The 22,415-nt window shown below is 35.9% G+C and overlaps 1 protein-coding gene across 50 annotated transcripts in view; it reads right to left on the bottom strand.

Moving 5' to 3' along the window:
* Positions 1-22,415, bottom strand: part of KIDINS220 (kinase D interacting substrate 220) — a 107,814-nt gene that overhangs the window by 66,733 nt on the left and 18,666 nt on the right. For 26 of the 50 annotated variants that reach the window (XM_026009152.2, XM_026009153.2, XM_072767788.1 and 23 more), the window contains exons 6-14: positions 21,611-21,712; positions 18,859-18,957; positions 16,065-16,262; positions 13,761-13,859; positions 11,424-11,522; positions 10,031-10,129; positions 7,788-7,965; positions 1,923-2,087; positions 574-753 (exon numbers count right to left, since the gene is read on the bottom strand). In XM_026009152.2, the coding sequence (XP_025864937.1) occupies positions 574-753; positions 1,923-2,087; positions 7,788-7,965; positions 10,031-10,129; positions 11,424-11,522; positions 13,761-13,859; positions 16,065-16,262; positions 18,859-18,957; positions 21,611-21,712 (1,219 nt within the window). The remainder of the gene's footprint in view (positions 1-573; positions 754-1,922; positions 2,088-7,787; positions 7,966-10,030; positions 10,130-11,423; positions 11,523-13,760; positions 13,860-16,064; positions 16,263-18,858; positions 18,958-21,610; positions 21,713-22,415) is intronic. The other 24 variants (XM_072767790.1, XM_072767791.1, XM_026009160.2 and 21 more) reach the window with 1 other exon arrangement.

The raw sequence follows: 22,415 nt of genomic DNA, 5'->3' as shown, positions 1-22,415 counted from the left end.
CTCAAATGTAAATGATTTGGGGTTCCATCACTTTTTTGCACCTATGGAAGTTTGACCAGTTCCTCCGATAGTGAATCTATTTCCTTTGCTACGACTAATGCTATCCCCTAAGAACAGGACTGTAATGGATTTTTTTACTTTGCTTTTAGATGAAATAAAGATGATAGGAATGATCAAAATGCCCAAGAGAATGCCATTGATGGCTCTAAAGACTTATTTTTTAAAAAGACTTAAAAATAATAAATCATTAACATATTAAAAAGTCAGTATAATAAATTAGAGTTCTCCTTCAGTATTAAGGAGCAATACATCAGTGTTTAAAGCTACTACAACCAGATTGTAGACAATGTCTCTTTAGGCCAACTTATAAAATAGCAAAAAGATATGAAAAATCTTTATTAATTATGAAAATCACTAATTACTTAAGAAAATCAACCTCAGGAGAGATACAGATGTTTTATATTTTACAAATATACATACATAAATATAAAATATTAAGATAATATTTTAAATAAAACAAAGAGTCTTAACATTGTCTCTATTTTTTGAAAAAAATAAAAAGCAAAAACTTACTAAAAAATACATATAAGAGAGCCAAGAAGCTCAATGATACTGCTATTCCAAGATTCAGGTCCACTGTAAAAGCAAACAACAAACCAAGCCCTCCACAAAGTAGCAAGGTCAGAAATACTATAAGCCAGGAAAACTGAAAAAGAGGTTCAATCTGTTGTCCTGCAAAAGTCTTCATTTCATCTGAAAGAGAAACAGGAAAACTTTAATCTTATTTTAAAAAATACAACTTCTTTTCCCTGCCCTCCGAGTGTTTATTTGAATTCCAGTTAGTTAATGTACTGTAATACTAGTTTCAGGTGTAGTTCTGGTTTTTTCTCTCAAGTTTTTAAGAAATACAACTTCTAACTCAATTAAAAATTTTCAATATAAACATTTATTGGGCACTAAGTCCCTAAATAGAATGTTGCTACTTAACCATGCCAGCCAATGTTCTCTTTAGAGAAACATCCAAACCTCATTCCCTAGGGGTATACCCACTCTTGTTTCACCCACTTTCTTGCTTCATACTGAGGATGCACAAATCCTTTGTCATATATTCCCATTTGTCAAGATTTTTTTTTGTGGTTTATATTATATAAGCAACAAGGTACTTTTCCACATACAAAATGGGAAAACATTACTTTGCTTTATGTCTTCATGCTACAGACCACCACCGTTCCTCTGTGGCACCCCTCCTCACCCGTTTTCCCTCCAATCACATTTTAGAATCACTGCTCTTAAAGCTATGTTGTGTGAGGAGCCCAAACGAGCCCTGAACAAGTCATCCTTTCTACAAAACTTGATAAAAATTTTACAGGCAATACCTATCATTGAAGAAACCTATCCTTGAAGGAGTAAGATTTTGCCAATCAAAGGGGTGGTGGGAGGAGCCATCTAGAAAGTTCCTAACAAAGGTAGCAACTTAGGAAAAGTATCTAGTGTGTTCTTGCAAGAACCAACAGCCCTCTGGGAGTGCAGCACAAAGCATACACGTGAGGCAGTGCTGGTAGGTATGCCACGCAAAGTGACAAGTTTAGGAAGGGCTCTGGATATGACGATTATAAACAGCATATACAGGAGCACCTGGCTGGCTCAGTTAGTGGAACATGTGTAACTCCTGATCTTGGGTTCAAGTCTATGTTGGGTGTGGAGCCCATCTGCTACCAAGGTGTCTTAGGAATGTTACAATACAACTGAATCTTTGTTTTAGGAAGAGAACTCAAATGATTGTGGAAGGAGTAACACATTCAGTTAGTAAACCGTGCAACACACATACCCATACATGAAAATCAATTTTGCATTACTTCAGAAAAAAAAACCACAGAGGAGCCTCGTTATTCATAGAGACTTTTTACACACATGCCCTTTACCTTCTAGTTTCTTGAGTAAGAAGGATTTCCCACTTCCCCACTGTGCATACAGCCCCACACAAATGGGTGGCTGCATGGTAGGCTCGCTGAGAATGTCTGCCAGGGCACTGCTATACAAATCATAACCAAGCATGTCACCGTCTGTTTCAGTGGGAGACAAGTGTCCTGTAATTATAAACACACCATATCCTTACATTAAAAAGAGACATTACCACTAGAAAGAACATCAATTCTCAATTATCAACTGTTTATTTAATTAGAAAAAAACCCTTATGTTAAATGGTTAGAACTGTATAAAAATAGATTAAAAGATTCTTGAACACCATATTTCACTGAACTTAAGATACCTACTTATTGTAAGAAACACTATTATGTATAACTAAGAAAGAAAAAAAATATGTTGCCAAATTGTGACACAATGCTCTTACCCATCAATTAAAAGACACGTTCCAATTTCAGAGATGTTAAAATGTGAAATAATGTACATTGTAGAATCAATAAAATATAATTAATATACAAACTAGTACATAGGAATAAATTTAATGTGTAATACCTATATAAAGAAAGCTATTAAATGTTACTGAAAATTAAATACAGTAATCAAAGAAAAAGAGACATTATATGGCTCCAGGCAGAAAGGTTCAATGACTTCAAGAAAGCAATTCTCAACAAATTAAATTACACTTTAAGACAACTCCAATCAAAATCCACGGGGAAGGGGAATTCTATCAAACGTTTAAAGAAGAAATCATACCTATTCTACTAAAGCTGTTTGGAAAGATAGAAAGAGATGGAGTACTTCCAAATTCGTTCTATGAGGCCAGCATCACCTTAATTCCGAAACCAGACAAAGATCCCATCAAAAAGGAGAATTACAGACCAATATCCCTGATGAACATGGATGCAAAAACTCTCAACAAGATACTAGCCAATAGGATCCAACAACACATTAAGAAAATTATTCACCATGACCAAGTAGGATTTATCCCCGGGACACAAGGCTGGTTCAACACTCGTAAAACCATCAATGTGATTCATCATATCAGCAAGAGAAAAAACAAGAACCATATGATACTCTCATTAGATGCAGAGAAAGCATTTGACAAAATACAGCATCCATTCCTGATCAAAACCCTTCAGAGTGTTGGGATAGAGGGAACTTTCCTTGACATCTTAAAAGCCATCTACAAAAAGCCCACAGCAAATATCATTCTCAATGGGGAAGCACTGGGAGCCTTTCCCCTAAGATCAGGAACAAGACAGGGATGTCCACTCTCACCACTGCCGTTCAACATAGTTCTGGAAGTCCTCGCCTCAGCAATCAGACAACAAAAAGACATTAAAGGCATTCAAATTGGCAAAGAAGAAGTCAAACTCTCCCTCTTCGCCGATGACATGATACTCTACATAGAAAACCCAAAAGCCTCCACCCCAAGATTGCTAGAACTCATACAGCAATTTGGTAGCGTGGCAGGATACAAAATCAATGCCCAGAAATCAATGGCATTTCTATACACTAACAATGAGACTGAAGAAAGAGAAATTAAGGAGTCAATCCCATTTACAATTGCACCCAAAAGCATAAGATACCTACAAATAAACCTAACCAAAGAGGTAAAAGATCTATACCCTAAAAACTATAGAACACTTCTGAAAGAAATTGAGGAAGACACAAAGAGATGGAAAAATATTCCATGCTCATGGATTGGCAGAATTAATTTTTTTTTCCTTTTTTTTTTTAATTTTTATTTATTTATGATAGCCACAGAGAGAGAGAGAGAGAGAGGCAGAGACACAGGCAGAGGGAGAAGCAGGCTCCACGCACCGGGAGCCTGACGTGGGACTCGATCCTGGGTCTCCAGGATCGCGCCCTGGGCCAAAGGCAGGCGCTAAACCACTGCGCCACCCAGGGATCCCTGGCAGAATTAATATTGTAAAAATGTCAATGTTACCCAGGGCAATTTACACGTTTAATGCAATCCCTATCAAAATACCATGGGCTTTCTTCAGAGAGTTAGAACAAATTATTTTAAGATTTGTGTGGAATCAGAAAAGACCCCGAATAGCCAGGGGAATTTTAAAAAAGAAAACCATAGCTGGGGGCATCACAATGCCAGATTTCAGGTTGTACTACAAAGCTGTGGTCATCAAGACCACTGTCTTGATGGTACTGGCACAAAAACAGACACACAGATCAATGGAAGAGAATAGAGAACCCAGAAGTGGACCCTGAAATGTATGGTCATCTAATATTCGATAAAGGAGGAAAGACTATCCATTGGAAAAAAGACAGTCTCTTCAATAAATGGTGTTGGGAAAATTGGACATCCACATGCAGAGGAATGAAACTGGACCACTCTCTTGCACCATACACAAAGATAAACTCAAAATGGATGAGAGATCTAAATGTGAGACAAGAGTCCATCAAAATCATAGAAGAGAACACAGGCAACATCCTTTTTGAACTTGGCCACAGTAACTTCTTGCAAGATACATCCACAAAGGCAAAAGAAACAAAAGCAAAAATGAACTATTGGGACTTCATCAAGATAAGAAGCTTTTGCACAGCAAAGGATACAGTCAACAAAACTAAAAGACAACCTACAGAATGGGAGAAGGTATTTACAAATGACATATCAGATAAAGGGCTAGTTTCCAAGATCTATAAAGAACTTATTAAACTCAACACCCAAGAAACAAACAATCCAATCATGAAATGGGCAAAAGACATGAAGAGAAATCTCACAGAGGAAGACATGGACATGGCCAACATGCACATGAGAAAATGCTCTGCATCACTTGCCATCAGGGAAATACAAATCAAAACCACAATGAGATACCACCTCACACCAGTGAGAATGGGGAAAATTAACAAGGCAGGAAACAACAAATGTTGGAGAGGATGAGGAGAAAGGGGAACCCTCTTACACTGTTGGTGGGAATGTGAACTGGTGCAGCCACTCTGGAAAACTGTGTGGAGGTTCCTCAAAGAGTTAAAAATAGACCTACCCTACGACCCAGCAATTGCACTGTTGGGGATTTACCCCAAAGATTCAGATGCAATGAAACGTCGGGACACCTGCACCCCGATGTTTCTAGCAGCAATGGCCACAATAGCCAAACTGTGGAAGGAGCCTCGGTGTCCATCGAAAGATGAATGGATAAAGAAGATGTGGTTTATGTATACAATGGAATATTACTCAGCAATTAGAAACGACAAATACCCACCATTTGCTTCAACGTGGATGGAACTGGAGGGTATTATGCTGAGTGAAATAAGTCAATCGGAGAAGGACAAACAGTGTATGTTCTCATTCATTTGGGGAATATAAATAATAGTGAAAGGGAATATAAAGGAAGGGAAAAGAAATGTTGGGAAATATCAGGAAGGGAGACAGAACATAAAGACTCCTAACTCTGGGAAACGAACTAGGGGTGGTGGAAGGGGAGGAGGGCGGGTGTTGGAGGGGAATGGGTGACGGGCACTGAGGCGGACACTTGACGGGATGAGCACTGGGTGTTTTTCTGTATGTTGGTAAATTGAACACCAATAAAAATTAATTTAAAAAAAACAAAAAACAAAATCCACGGGAATTTTTGAAAAACTGAAAAGCAGAAGAACACATAAAAATAGCTAAGAAAAAATTTTAAAAGATTACCAGAGAAAGACTAGTTGTCTTTGGAGGAAAACCAAAATATACTATAAAATTACAATAATTAAAACATCATACAACCAGCACAAGATATTAGCATAAGTGGCATTTCAAACCAGTGGGCAAGGGAGGAATTAGTAAGTGATTCTGGGAGGAGCGAACCACTCATCTGAAAAAAAAAGGAAATGAAAACTCTATACATCTTATACCTTAAAAAAAAAAAGTTTCAGAAACATTAAAAAAATAATGTAAAAAATAATAAAAACACTAGAAGAAAATATAAGGGAAAAAATTTTTTAATCTCAGATATAAAAGGCCTTTCTTTCTCAACATAATATTAAAGCCAGAACTGCAGGAAAGGACCAACAAATAAACTGCAAAACTGCCTAACTCTTAGATGGGGAATAAAAAACCCATCACCATAAACAAAGCAGCAGCTGGGAGGGAGGTGCAACATATAGGATGGACCCAGGACCTACATCCATAACATACAGACACTTAAAATCAATTTTTAAAAAAATACCAAAACTCAAGAGAAAATAGGCAAAGGATACAAACAGGAAAATGGCAAAAATAAAAATATCCTGTGAACATATGAAAAGATTACAATCTATTAACTTCATAATGCAAATTATGTGAGATTTTTTTTCTCGTATTGATCTGATTAGCAAAGATTAAGGAGGCTAGAGCTCTCTAGTATTCACAAGGTTAGGGGAGCTACACTATAGTACATGGTCCAAGACAGAAGAAATTGTTATAGTTGTATGGAAAGTCTCCCAAAACTGTGAGCATCGCTGACTTGCCTATTCTACTTCTGGGCATTTATTCTAAGAAATAATCCTAAAAGCAATAGTTAATGAATACAATTACAAAGATGTTTACTGTACCACTAGCTTTTAAACATAGTTCGCTATTAAAAACTTTTATAATATGGGGGGGAGGGTGCACCTGGGTGGCTCAGTGGGTTGGGTGTCAGCCTTTGGCTTGCGTTGTGATCCTTGGGTCCTGAGGTCAAGCCCCACATTGAGCTCCCTGCCCTGGAGGGAATCTGCTTCTCCCTCTCCCTCTCCCTGCTTGCTCCCCCTGTTTGTTCTCTCTGCCAAATAAACAAATAAAATCTTAAAAAGAAAAAAAATTTTATAATATGGGATTACCCTATTGTTAAATTTTTAACAAATTAATTATTAATTAATTTAAAAACATTTTTAGAAATGTACAGAAAGTCCTACAGGGTCATTCAAACAGCTATGAATTAAGAGATAGGAGACAATGGGAAATTTGCACTTTCTATTATATTTGTGTCTTCAGTTTTGAAATGTAAGAGTGTATAGCATAATCATAATCAGAAAAATTATTTTAAACTATAAGAACTCATAATACAATAGAAGCATACTTAAAAACAATTGGTAAGTAAGAAACTCAACTGAGAGGTCGTGGCATTCTACCTATCTCTTGTAATTTGAGTAAAAAGGTGTTCCGTATTTCAAAACACCACATATGATTACATACTCATATACATTCTTCTCAAACAAAAACTATTTGAGTACAATATTCAAAGAATTATGCTAGATGTTACAGAGGACATAAAGAAGAAATAGTCCCTGTCGTGAAGAACTTGGAATCTGAAGGGAGAAAATTCTAAAAGAAATAAAAGGCCATGTATAACAAGTATTAAAAAAAGAAATATAAACACAAGTGCTTGCTTAAGTATTCAAACAAGGCAAAAATTTTGTCCAGTTTAGGCAGATCAGTTAAAATTCACCGAGAAGGGAACAACTGACAGGAGCCTTGGAGAGAGAAGATTTGGACAAGAAACCTCCATGGACAGAGGGCAGACCTATGGCAGGCATAACAAGCAAATATGGAGAACTGAGTTCTCAGAGGACTCAGGCCACAGAGAAAATGGAGCATATTTTGATAAAAGCAAAATATACCTGGGAGAATAAGAGGGAAAAGATTTTTAGAAAAGCAGACTAGATTTTTAGAGGTCTTTAAAGTTGATGGATAATTCTGAATGTACTTCACATAATTGCTACAGGACAATGCAGAAGAGCTCTAGACAGGAAGGAGTATTTTTCCACAGCAAAGTAATAACTTTCTCAACTTCCATAATCTCCAGTTAAGTGATAAGTGCAAAACTGCAATTGGTCTCTTAATTTTTCATGTAACGCTTATCTTTTAAAAGCAGTCAGGAATAAAACCCAATACTTACTGGCTCCAAATATTTGAGTTAAAATACTTTTTTGATGGCTACAGTCAATGTTGTAAGGAGTCTCGCCTGCTTTGTTGGGCCTATAAAGTAACCTTCCATCTTTGGGATTTCTTAGAAGAAGTTCTGCCAGTTTCCGACTCCTCCCACGAATAGCAATATGCAAAGGAGTGTCTCCTTTCTGGAAAATAGGAAATTTGAACTTTCATATACTTTACATATAGTATTTACAAAGTAACAATTTTCATCTTCTGTAAAATAATGAAACATCTAAACTTTTCATATTATTCATATAGGGTGAATAAAATCTGAATTTTTATCTCTTTCTTCACTGTAATTTTTTTTAAAGTTCCTTTCCTAGCTTTTCTTGGGTATTATTTCTCCCACAGCCCTCTAGAATGAAGGTCATTCTTCTCCCCTCCCCTCAACTCACTGGAAGGAGAAGCAACAGGCTTTCTCCTTACAGCACCTGCCGGGCCATGGACCTACCTCTATCCATCATCCAAATATTTATTGTTCACAATGTCCTCCATTTTTCTCAACTAATTTAAATTCTACTGTACAATTTTCCTCTGCGTTTGTCTAGAAAGCTTCATAATCCACACTAATATCCCATCTAACAGGAGTAATCTCATCTACCCCATGCCCTTTGCCAACCAACCCTTAAACTTCATTCTATACTTCTCTCCCTTAGTGTCCTTCATATCACATCTATCCATCTTTTGCCAGTACAACCTCTTCTTCCCTCCTCACCTGTCAATTCTTCCTACATTAAGCTACCTTCTTCCCTTATTAGAATCCCCAATCACATTAGCAATCATACCCAATACTAATGAAAACATGTACAAACAGGCAAAAAAAAAAAAAAAAAAAAGACCTTAGGTCTGCACTGTGTTCTCCTACTTTTTACTTTACAAACACTTCTCTTGAAGACAATGACCCAAAAAGTTAACAAGTTCTCAGTGCTCATCGACCCTGATCTCTCTAGAACACTAAATGAAAATGACCCGCAATATTCTCCATATAGCTTTGATGGCACAACCTTATCTCGATTTTGACTCTCCTCTTCTGCTTTGGGTATACTTCTTCCTTTTCTAGGTTCTCTTTCCACATTCTAAATACATTACACAATAACTATGTACTGAGCTGACTCTATGTAAGGCACTGTGCTGGGTACCCTAGAGGATATAAAGATGGAAGACAAAACAGTCCCTGACCTTAACAGCTTACAATATAACAGGAAGAAATTAGATAAACAGGCAATTATAAAACAAATGAGAATGTGACATGTGCCATAAGAAAAATAAAGTTCTGACCTCAGTTTTCATCTTTCTCGCCAGGAAATACGGAAACTTTTCTATAACGCTAAATGTATTCAACTGAAAAATCTCTTAATTTTATGCCATTCCTAGTTTTCAATATCAAAGTTTCCGTTTTTTTATAAGAAATTATATAAACATGGTAATAATAGGTGGGAAGATTTTGGTTTTGTTTTCTTAAACAACATTGTTTCTTGCTAAAATAAAAAGCAAATACATATTGATTCTGTGTTTTCTGTGTAATTGCCTCATAAATAATAAAAATATAAACTTTATTACGGATTAGGAGAGCCCAAATCATACCATACGTTTAAATGGAAACATTTATATTTCTTATTTCATATATAAATCAATTCACTCCTTTTATGGGAGGAAATCAATTGAAGTAAAGAAAGAATTCCATTTAAAATGAAAACAAAATCAAACTAGGAATCAAAAAAAAAAAAAAACTAGGAATCAATTCTGTATGAAGTATTAAGCAATTCAGAGTTAAATTTACCACGGAAAATACAAACATTTCTCTAGAAGGATCATGGTGAGGACACAACAGAACACTGTTTCTGCTGTTAGTGGACATTAACACTAGTCTGCTCTGAATCTGTCTTTTCCAGCCCCTTGGGTTCTTTCCCTTTGTTTGCAACAAGCACTACATCTGATGACATCCTCTTTAAATAGTGATCAATGGCAGCTCCCCATAATTGGTATGAGCAACAGAAGGGAAATCTAACACAGCCTCTATAATCAGAACAGAATCAGCTATCAGAACAGCCAAGAAGATATCACAGCACCAAAATGCCACACACACACAGCCCCGCAAGTAAACTCTCCCTCCACAAAATAAAACCAGACCCACTTAAGTCCAGCAAATATATAGGTCAGTCTACCAAGAGCCTTCCAAAGAGTCTTCTCTCTGCACAGATGTTTTACCTTATCTACAGCAGACACTTTAGCTCCTTTATCTAGCAGCAGCTCTACTACTTCAATATTTCTCATCTTGGTAGCCTTTATAAGTGGTGTTTCACCATCCTGTGGGCACAGATAAGAAGGTTTGCCAGATTAATAGCTTTACTCCTAAATGTTTAAAGTCACATAAATGCATATGTAAGAATTCAAATATCTGACTCTAGTACAGTCTATATTGGAAATGTTCTCAAGAAAACATAGCTGCAAAAACTAATGGCAAAAATGCTTTTCCCTTCACAATCATTTGTATCAAAATAATTTTATATCACTCAGCCAAGAATGGGATATGCCCAGCTACTTATTACCCATATCTGGCAACAGTCTCTTGCCCCTCACTGATATGACCATTCCCCATGTTCTACCACTAACACGAAGGGCAGCCCCTCCAGAAATTACTCCCCATTCACACCAACTCCCCACCAACCAACCCACAGCTTGGCAAGTCAATGTCCAGGCAAGCCAGTGCCAAGATTTTTCAGAGATCTGTACCAGCATCACTTCAGTTCTCTGTATACCTGACAACGGGTGTGAAATAGGGGAAATAATTTGGTACAATAAGCATGCCTCTGGAAAACTTCAAAAAAGTTCATGATTGCTTTCAAAATCAAATTAGGGGATAATGGAAGAGACCATAGTTCAGCACTGAATTAGGAAAAACAGAAACCTGGTCAGAACCCACACATGGTCACAGCGGCTGACACATAAGTTCAAAAACAAAAATTATTATCAAGGTGTCACCCACAAACCAAAAGGCATCCCAGGAAACTTTCTGTCCTAGGATACTGAAGTTACCATAGTATAAAAAGATGCCAGTCTCAATCTCTAGCAGATAAAATAGTAATATCTTCTGGGTAACTCCACAAGTTTGTTTACTCATTAAGAATTCCTGCCACTTCAATCCATATACATTCATTCCAAATATATTTCCCCATGAAAAACGATAACACATTAAGGCCAAATACAATCCTAAAGTCTTATATAGTTTTATAATTTTCACATGATTTGAGAAAAACAGACAAAAGTGACTAGTTTGGGGAGGTAAGAACCATTCACATTGGTCTTTTAAAAGGAAATGTGCTCTGCATTCCAAACAAAAGCATAGAAGAATTATGAAAAAATGACCTGCCCACAACTTACGAATAGCTGATATTATATTTTCTGAAAGTACTTAAAGTAACAAATTGCACACTATATTTTCCTGTGAATAAAGAACTTCAAAAGGGATACAAAATTACTCCCCAATTTGATATAGACTATTACCAGTAAAAATCAGTATAATTCTAGTATCAAACAAAAAACAATTGAAAAAAATAAGCAGTACTGGGTATGACTAAGAGAACAGAAATGTCCTTGATACCTTTGTGCATATCTCAGTGTCAGGATTGCACTGTAAGATATCTCTCACCATTGTTGCATTTCCTTTCTCTACAGCCCAATACAAAGCTGTTTTGTTGTCCTGTATAACAGAAAACAATAATCACTTCATTTAAGATACAATATTGGCAACTGCTATTTGTAAACATAAAACATCATTTTTAACATTTCTGCCAGAAAGCACTGATAGGTCTTACCAAAAAAGAAATAATATTAATCCTTACTCTATCTTGGATTTACTCTTGAGAAATTCTTTATGAAATAAGCCTAAGAGGGATCCCTGGGTGGCGCAGCAGTTTGGCGCCTGCCTTTGGCCCAGGGCGCGATCTTGGAGACCCGGGATCGAATCCCACATCAGGCTCCCGGTGCATGGAGCCTGCTTCTCCCTCTGCCTGTGTCTCTGCCTCTCTCTCTTTCTCTCTGTATGACTATCATAAAAAAAAAAAAAAAAAAAAAAAAAAAGAAATAAGCCTAAGAAAACAATATTACTATGTACAAAGCAGCAACGCCACATATTTGATAAGGTAAAGTATGCTTTTGTTAATGTGGTTGGATTTCTGGGCCATGCAATGGAAGTCATCAATACCTGAGCTCATCCTTAGACAAGTCAAATATTCTACAAATATTCTGACCCCTGGCTTTCCATTTGCCCCATCTTTTCAAAAGGTAATGCATGAGAATATACTACAGCAACAGAAGGTTTTTACCATGTTTTATTTTCTTAATCCCTACTCACCCTGCACCCATACACCAATTCTGATCTGATCCTTTAAAATCCCATCTAGTTCAAAAACCAAAAACAGATCCAATAGTCCCTGAAAGGAGAGCCAGAGAACAGAATAAGTGACTAAAATGTAGGAAAGCAGGATTGAGAGACAAAAAGAAACTAGGTAAAATCTAAATAGGTGAGCCAGTAACCATCATTCAGTGAAAATATGATTTTAATGTAAAAGATAGTGAATGACTTTCTGCTCTGCCACATTAAGTTTCCCATATCAGGGACACCTGAGTGGCTCAGTGGTTGAACATCTGTGCCTTCAGCTCAGGGTATGATCCTGGGGTCGAGTCCTGCATCAGGCTCCCTGGAAGGAGCCTGCTTCTCCTTCTGCCTGTGCCTCTACCTCTCTATGTCTCTCATGAATAAATACACAGAATCTTAAAAAAAAAAAAAAGTTTCCCACACCCAACTTTCTCTAGTGAAGATCCCCCCTCAAAATTGTGCATCCCAACATTCCTATCCTTGCCATCAGACCTCTCCCTGCCCTGCCCCTTTCTATTTCTGCCTCCACCTCTACAGCTGAAGAGTAGTCTTTCACTTCCCCCTGCTCTTGAATTTCCTCATCCTATTATTCCACCATCTTTGCCTGAAATACCAGCCTATCTTCTGTCTATCTATCTAAATCTAGCCTATCTTTCAAACTTCGCTCAAATTCTACCTTCTCTCAGAAGCCTTCCTTAATGCCTTCTCTCCCCACCTCAAGACTCTTACACTGGAACCTTTTACTGGGCTACCTTATACCAAAAGGCATCACTTCGTATGTGTAGTAAAAACACAAAAATAAACATAAAACAAAGTAAAACCTCCCTAACTTAAAATAATGTCTCCTACAGGCAAGTGTTCCATGTTAAGTCCCTCATAGCATTTGGCATAATATTTATTGGTTTGATTTAAAATAGATTTGGATACAAGCTAAATTCAAAGGAAAACTAAGCAGAAATGTAGACTCACCAACAACAAAATGGGTTATTAAGTATAGATTTTTTTTTTACCTAAAGCTCTTGAAATATTGGATGAATTCACAAGTTTAGGGGAGCTTTTGCCTAATATTAGTAACCTTTGAAGCTCTGTGAGCTATGACTGCCTTAAGCAAAGTCCATAGGCACTATTTGGGGGTCCTAGGAAAGGCAAGCAGAGTGGGGAAGAAGGAGAAGAAAGATAAAAGAGCAAGAATGGAAAAATAACATGGACAAAGAAGACAAAACAGAGGGAAAATACTAAAGAAAATAAACAAATTGCATACATTCGAAGTACCAACAACTGTCTCAGTATCATAAACTATTCATTTCAGGATTGAATATATTTATGTATGAGTAAGAGAGGTATATTTAAAAAATATGAGCTTTGAACATGCTCCAAAGTCATCTAATATGACATTAATAGAAAAATTCTGTAATAAAGGCAGTGAAACTTAATTAAGCATCCATTATATTAGGGTCTATTAGCTTATTTCCAGAGGAAAATCAGAAGAATGACCATGTCATCAGTCATTATGTACAAGTGATTCTGCACAAAGATGACAGTAGGATGGGAATCACACACCTGTCCTCTAATGTCTATATCAGCGTATTTCTGGAGAAGTGCTCGAACAATTTCCACATGACCACCTCTGACAGCGCCAATCAACACAGTATCCCCACTCTAAAAAGACAAAAAAAGAAAAAGGTAAACTGATAATAAGAATATAAACACTTCTGAAGTTAATCATCAGATATTTCTCTGAAAATTTCTTGGAAAAAGGATATCTCAGAGTAAGAAAAAAATTTTAGTTAACTAATATTATTAACGGACATTAATAGCCCTGGAGTAAGAGACAAGTTATACCTCAAAATGAGGACTCTGAAATACCACAACAAAAGTTTAGAAAGTCGAGCTACCCAGAATAATAAGCCATACTCTTTGAAGGTGACCAACTTCCCATTATAAATGTAAATTAAATAAAATTACACGAGAGCTATCAACAAACCAAATTAACATTCAGAAATAATGTAATATAAAACCTTTGAAATAATGTTATGTGACAAAAACCACAGATTGTGAAAAAGAGAGTTGTAGGGCTAGAGCCGTCAGTCGGTCTATAAGCACATTTCATCAAGGGAGAGGGTAGTTCCCAGACCAGTATCCATAGCCTAAGCAATGTGGCATTACAGGCTAACAGGCATAAGACTGACTCATTCCCCATGACAAGGATTAAATGTAGTTCATTACCTCATAGAGATATCACTTTGCCCTAAAATTATATTCACCAAGCAACAAACACTATTAATTATATCTTCCTACTAATTCAAATGTAAAATGGCTATTTTGGCAATGGCAGAACTTTTTAACTCTAAACTACACAACAGTTGCAGAAATTTGAGTTGGGAAAGTCCCCGAGCTATGGCTCATCTCAATCCTTAGTGGGCCTTGATGGGCTATAAATCAAGAGGCAAATCCTTAAGGATTGAATGTGGCACCCTAGAATATCTTAACTACTACATTAAAAGCAGAAATAAACCCAAAGCAAACCAATTTTAGTTGAGAATGTTAGCATTAATATGGTGCCAGAGTAGTAAGTTAATAAAAGGTCATAAATATTTCATTGCTTACTATGTGCCATGTATTGTTCTAGGTACTGGAAAACAAGACAGATGAGTTCCCAGCTCAAGAAGAACTATCTACAGGAGACAGACAACATATAAACACAAACAAAAAATCAGACAAATGCCATGTAAATAAGTTAAAATATAGTAGTATGACAGAAAGTGACTGGACAGCAACTTTAGGTCATTGGAGAAGATCTTTCTGAGGAGCTCATATTTAAGATGAGGTCAGACGAGGAGACAGCCACGTAGTGATCGTGAAGATTAGTATCCCCAACAGAGAATAGCTGGTACAGAGGTCCCAAAGCAGCAAAAGATTAGTGTGTTCAAGAAAGGAAAAAAGTCAGTATTGTGGCAACCTATTAAAATAGGGGTTAGAGTGGTGCAAAATGAGGACAAAGAGTTAGGTGAGGACAATGTCATGTAGTGTTTATAAACTAAAAAAGTAACATCTATTCTACATGCAAGAGGGTGACTTTAAATAAAGGAGTACACATGAGATTTATTGCTTTAAAGATCACTCTGAAAAAAAAAAAATAAAGATCACTCTGAGAACAGAGAACAAATTAGAGACAGAAGGGAACCCAGTTAAGATGTTATTGCTATAACAATGGAAGATGGTGACTGGGACTAGGGAGGTAGTCGTGGAAATGAAAGGAAGCAGACAGATACTGGATGTGTTCTGGAGGTAGAGGCAACCAGACCAGCTGAAGAATTAGATGTGATAAGTGAGGAAGAGAAATCAATGCTAATGCATAGAACTTGAGGCTATAACAACAGAGTATGAATGGTGATGCCACTGACCCAGATGAAGAAGACTGAAGGAAAAACAGGGTTGGGAATGAACCAAACAAGACATCTGCTTTGCTGTAACTTTAAAGCGCATCAGACATTCAAGCAGACAGTTCAGGTGGAAATACAAGTGTAGAGTTCTGAGAAGAGGTACAATTTTGAAAATTCTAAGTAAAGCTGAAAGTCTTGGGAAAGTGAGTAACACCAGCCATGAACACCACAGTCACAGACATCAAGGATGGTTACAGACTAATAGTACATGTGACATCTTCAGTAACAATATTATTTGACAAAGATTAAAAAGAACACCCTCACAAAGATGGAATATATTTTAACTCTTAGTTCAAGGGTAGAAATAAAACATCTTTTATTAAAACAAATGTATGGCATACATGAAGAATCCCGAAAGGTGTGAGAAGTTAATCTTCCATCATGTTACCACTAGAAGACAAATCTCAAACAAGTAACCTACCCTATCAGGTATATTCACATATGTTCCAGCATCGAGGAGATCCTGTACAATCTCTGTATGTCCCTCCTTTGATGCAATCATCAAAGCTGTATTTCCATCCTTATCTGTTAAATTTACATTTGGGTTCCTTTTCAAAATTTCTTTTACTGACTGTGTGTAGCCTCCTTTTACTGCTACAATCAATGCAGTCATTGAGTTCTAAAAAACAAAAGCCCAAGAAATCAGTTATCTCTAGAAAACATATGATTTATACCATAGTCATAAAACTGATATTTTCAAAAAGGCAGTCTATTATTAACAGTGATTTCTGATAATAAATGTCAACATAAATAACCAGTCACATACCAAATACTGGCTAGAAAGTCTATTTTCTGTTATTGAAGGTACATTAATTTTCTTGAGTCAATAGGACAGTTATAACATTCAATTCCTCAAATGATAATCTGAAATTGGATTCACTAACAATGAACAGATCCCCTCACTAATATGAGATGGGATGATTCAAAATTAAACACATTCTATTTTTTTTTAAAGATTTTATTTATTTATTCATGGGAGACACAGAGAGAGAGGCAGTGACACCGGCAGAGGGAGAAGCAGACTCCATGCAGGAAGTCCAATGTGGGACTCGATCCCAGGATCATGCCCTGAGCCAAAGGCAAACGCTCAACCGCTGAACCACCCAGGTGTCCAATTAAACACACAGATCAGTCAGGCTTCAAAGAATTGTTTATAATAAAATATATAGGAAAAACTGAAGTAAAATAATGAATTAATAGCTATAGGGTACTTCAACACAATAAAGTATAATATATTCTTCTGTCTTTCACAGTGATCTAGAAACCACATTTTCAAATCTGATCTCATTTTTAGTGGTTTTTTAAAAAGCTGCACATCTGGGGCACTTGGGTGGCTAAGATGATTAAGTGGCCAACTCTTGATTTCAGCTCAGGTCATGATCTCAGGGTCCTGGGACAGAGCCCCACATCAGGCTCCACACTCAGTGGGGAGTCTGCTTGAGGATTTCTTTCTCTCTCTTTCCCTCTGCCCCTTCCCCCGCTTGCATGCCTTAAAATAAATCTTTAACAAAAATAAAAGCTGCATATCTTATTTATAAAATAAATCACCTAGCAGAAGAAAGTGACTCATTTACGAAAGTATTTAAGCTGCTTCCTAAGAAACTGATCTATATTAAGACATCATATGATTTCCTTATAGAAATATTAGATCAAGAATGCCTGGGTGGCTCAGAGGTTGAGTGTCTGCCTTAAGCTCAGGGCATGATCCTGGGATCCAGGATCAAGTCCCACATCGGGGTCTTTGCAGGGGGCCTGCTTCTCCCTCTGCCTGTGTGTCTTGCCCCTCTCTCTCTGTCTCTCATGAATAAATAAATAAATACAATCTTAAAAAAAAAAAAAAAGAAATATTAGATCAGCCCCCAAAACTGAGTTATAATTCTCTCACATATTAAAATAACATAACCTTTTAAAATCCTATTAAGAGTCAAAAATCAGGGGCACCTGAGTGGTTCAGTGGTTGAGCATCTGCCTTTGGCTCAGGTTGTGATCCTGGGGTCCGAGGATCAAGTCCCAAACCAGGCTCCCCACAGGGAGCCTGCTTCTCCTTCTGCCTATGTCTCTACCTCTTTCTCTGTGTCTCTCATGAATAAATAAAATCTTTCAAAAAAAATAAAAATTAAATTTTAAAAAAGAGTCAAAATTCATAGAAATAAGCCACTTATCCACTTGATAAATTGTCCAAAGAAAAGGAAAGTAAAAGGTATGAATTTCATGGCTAACAATCCTGTTTTCCCACACAGCACTAAAAATATTATATACTCCTTAAAAAGATCAGCAATTAGCAGTTCTGTCAATGTGGAAAATAGGAAGAACTGGTTGGTATTATGTCAAGAAGCCAAGTATGATTTAGAGTTCACTTTTGTTACAAAGATTATTGCAGCCAGAGATTTGGTACTATCCTTTCTCCAAATACTTTATGATCCATCTCACATAATTTTGCAAAGAATACTCTGTGTTAATCATTTCTTGTGCAGAAATATCATTTTAATGATACTAAAACTGATATTAAAATGATATAATTATATCATTAAAATATTAAACATTATATTTAAAAATGCTATTAAAATAATGATATTATTATTTAATTACAATCTCACAAGGTCAAGGGAAAAGCCTCTGTTAGGCTTCTCCAGTACCCCCAGCACATTTGGCACAGGGCTGCATGCATAACAGGTGCTCAATAAGGAATTAATAACTGCTACTCAGTAGGATGTATTGAACCAATTTTTAAGCTTTCTAGGTTTTGATCACTGCTTTCTGACCTTTTTAAATCTATTGGAGGAAGAAAGTAAGTCACAGCTAAAAATATCCTAAAAATTACAATATTATTTTAGATTTTTTAAAAAAGGTATTTTAACAGAACATAACTATTTTCCCTCAATTAATAGTATTTCAAACTACTTAATTTGAAGAGTATTTCAATACTGATTCAATCAAGAGCAAGATTAGAATATGTTTTTTATATTTTAACCTCCCAAAATTTATGTGTATTAGCAATAGATCCTTAAAAGCATATATTTATAGTACATACAACCTAGAACATAATATATTTGTCAAGATAATAGAAAGAAAATGCTTGTTTTTCTAAGTATCACTTACAAACTATAGGGAAATTTTTCTAGACATATACTAAGAAAGAATATTCTCTCTCTTAAAACTAAAAACATATCTAATAGAAATATGTTAACCATGGGTTAAACAGAAAAGATACTTACAGCTCCTTCTTGATCAACATCAGCTCCCATGGCCAATAAATGTTTTACACACTCCAAATGACCTTTCCGTGCGGCCCAAACCAGAGGGGTAGTTCCATACTATAAAAAAACAGTAAATTTAAAATTATTATCAGAACTGTAGTAAAAGAAACTTTCTCAACATGATTTCTGATAAAAATCATACTGAGTATTCTTAAATTACTGTTTATACAAATTTTAATTTTAATCCTAGATAAGCCATATTTTCCCCCACTTTCTTTCTCCTAAAGAGATGATTAACCATTGTATAAAACCTCTTTTAACTAACTTTGACTTTTATAATTAGTGACAATTTTTCTATCACAAAGTCAAAGTCATACAGCCTCTAATTTTCAACAAGCTTTCATTGCTTCCTGTATCTTGTGAAATACAATTTAAAGTCCAACAGTCTTACTACAGGCAAAAACAGTAACAAGCAAATGACAAGTAGAATTCCAAGTACTTTATATAGGTTAACTCATGTAATCCCTATCAGAAGAATAAGGAAAATTTGAAGCATCACATTTTCACAGACAGCAAATGAGACCCTGAGAAATTAATTACAGGCTTGAAGTCACAAAGCTACTAAGAGGTGGAGTAAGACCCATGACCCCAACAAACCTGCTTCAGTCTGAGCTTTTAACCACTACCCTCAAATCTGCCTCTATACTAGATAAAATAAACTTTCCTAGAAATTGCACTCAAAGGCACCTTCAGCTTGAATGTGATTCAAAAGACATCAAAGAATGTATTCTATGCATAAAAGCAATTCCCAACGTCTTTGGGGAGTCTGGCAATTAAAAGACATGAATACCCACAATGATCTTTCACTACATGAGACTACAGATTGAAATAAACATACAATAAACGCCTACTTTCTATAACAGCTCTGTCCAACAAAACTTTCTATGCTGATGGAAATGCTCTATGATTCTACACTGGCCAATACAGTAGCCACTAGTCTCATATGGCTACTGAGCATTTGAAATGTGGCAAGTATGACTGAGGAAATCTGGTTTTGTATACTCTGTGTTTAGTACAGATATAGGGCATTGCACACACTAAGTACTAAACATTTTCTCAAAACGTCAGAGTGACAGAGTAGGTAGCATAATACCTGATTCTGGAAAGGCCTTGAATGCCAGGTCATATGAAGCATTTTTCAATAGGCCAAGAGGAGAAATTAAAGATTTCACCATCATATTAAAGTGTCAAATCAGAAACATCAACAAAGAGAACCATATCCACTTCAGACATAAAATAAAACCTCTCCTATCTGAATTAAAAGACAGCCAATCTTGATGAGCACAGGTATTGTATGTAAGTGATGAATCACTAAATTCTACTCCTGAAACCAACACTGCATGAATGTTAACTAGAATTTAAATAAAAATTTGAAAAAAAATAGAAGGCAGCCAATCTGAATTAATGAACAGTCTCCAATACAATACTTTTAAGTGCCATACTGTTAAGTATTTGCATTGATCTCTTTATAGTCCTTGCTAACCTATTATTTTAGGTAATACTCTTTTTAAAATGATCATAAGCTGCATAAAGTGTATAAAATACATCAGTCTAGGGGCACCTAGGTGTCTTAGTTGGTTAACCATCTGACTTGGCTCAGGTCATCTTAGGGTCCTGGGATTGAGCCCCATGTGTCAGGTTCCGTGCTCAGCAGGGAGTCTGCTTCTCCTTCTTCCTTTGCCCCTTCCCCTACTTTCTCTCCCACTCTCTTTCTGTCTCAAATAAACAAATAAAATCTAAAAAATAAATAAAATGCATCAATCTTAAATATACTACTTGCCTTTTTTTATAGATATGTATACATATACCCATAAAAGCACAATCCAGATTAACAATAAGGATGATTCCTAATATTCCGAACAGATTAAGCAATACTATTTTACTTAAATTCATGCTCAGAATATATTCCAATTATCAAAAATGTCTAATTATTAGATATTTTCCTATATTTCGCTGAAATGTTATTAATTTGAAAAGATTACAGTTACCCACAATATCTCAAATTCTAATTAAATAAACACTTATTCAATGTTTGGGATGAATATTAAGGATTTAAAAAAAAGGAACAGAACAAAATTCTGGTAAACTTTCTGAAGCGGATGGCAAATAAGCTGAGTGTGAAGGATAAACAGAAAGTAAAGCAGACAAGGAGGAGGGAGCTCTCCACACTGAAAGAGCACATGCAAAGGCAAGAAGGAAGGGCTAAGAATAGATGAATCCAGACATCCACATCCTTTGGTGGTCTAGCAGGAAAGGCAGTTTTAGGGTTCAGATGGCAAGAAAAAGGGCATAGGGAGCCAAGGCCTATCTTCACACATCATACCAGGGATTGATGTCTTCAGCATTTTAAGCGTGAGAAACAGAAAACTAAACTTGAATTTTAGTAAAGACCATTCTGGCAACAATACTTTGAAAGCAGCTAGGACTAAAGGTAGGAATAAGAGTTACAAGAGAAAACTTCAAATAAGAAAAATAGGGAATCATCCCTATTTTCCAGAGAATGATGAATGTAATATAAAAGACAATGGAGGAACATCTAGTAGGTATTATGTATAAGGGATCCACTTAGGAGATATCTATATAAAATACATTCATATATATAAATAGAAGATTCACCAGCACAGTCATGAGATCACATGAAAAAACTTGTATTTAGACATACTGAGTGGACATAATATGGACTGGACCTGGAAATATCCTGCTGACCTACCTTATCAGAGCAGTTGACTTTAGCACCATTTTGCAGTAAAAGATGCACTATATCTGCATGGCCTCTCCCTGCTGCCCAAATGATTGGGTAAACACTGTACTGCTGGGAGACAGGTAGGTGGGGAAGTAGGCAGACAGAAAAGAAGTTGAGGAAGGATGATGCAAGGAGAGAGGAAAAGAAAAATCTTTTAGGTGGATATTTACAACACACATTTGCTAAGAAAAGTAAATAATAAAGGGAGTAATACAAAGTACTATGTTAAAAAATCAAGTCACAGATCATTCTCCATTTTAAAAAAAATAATACTCATCAGACATAATCAGCCAATAAAATGCATTCAACTTTAAATACATATATATTATTAACACATTTATTTTTACAGATTAATACATTTAATGTGATTACCTAGCTAATGGCAAGACTAATAAGAGAAATGTATAATATACTCCTTCCATTAACTTATATAATCTTTCCATTAACTTGAATAAGTTTCTCCTTTTTTAGCTTTATTGAGGAATAACTGACAAAATCACAAGATATATAAAGTGTACAACATGATTTTTTGACATATGTGTACAGTAATAAAAGGATATCCCTCATTAGTAAGATAATTTCTCAATCTACAGTCTGAGATCAAGTCTTAAGTAGAGTAGTAATGCATGTATTACCACATAAAGACATGTACAGAAAAATGGTATGGATATTTGGTCAACATCTCCTTTCTTTAAGTAAGTTTAGATTAAGAAGGCATACCCAGAAAAAACAGGCAAGATGAATTAAGTATTTCAAATTCTCCTTTGAAATG

Source organism: Vulpes vulpes, chromosome 8, assembly GCF_048418805.1.
Source record: "Vulpes vulpes isolate BD-2025 chromosome 8, VulVul3, whole genome shotgun sequence".
NCBI classification, from domain to species: Eukaryota; Metazoa; Chordata; class Mammalia; order Carnivora; family Canidae; genus Vulpes; species Vulpes vulpes.
The sequence above is the reverse complement of the archived record's forward strand: the minus strand, read 5'-3'. Positions and strand labels throughout refer to the sequence as shown.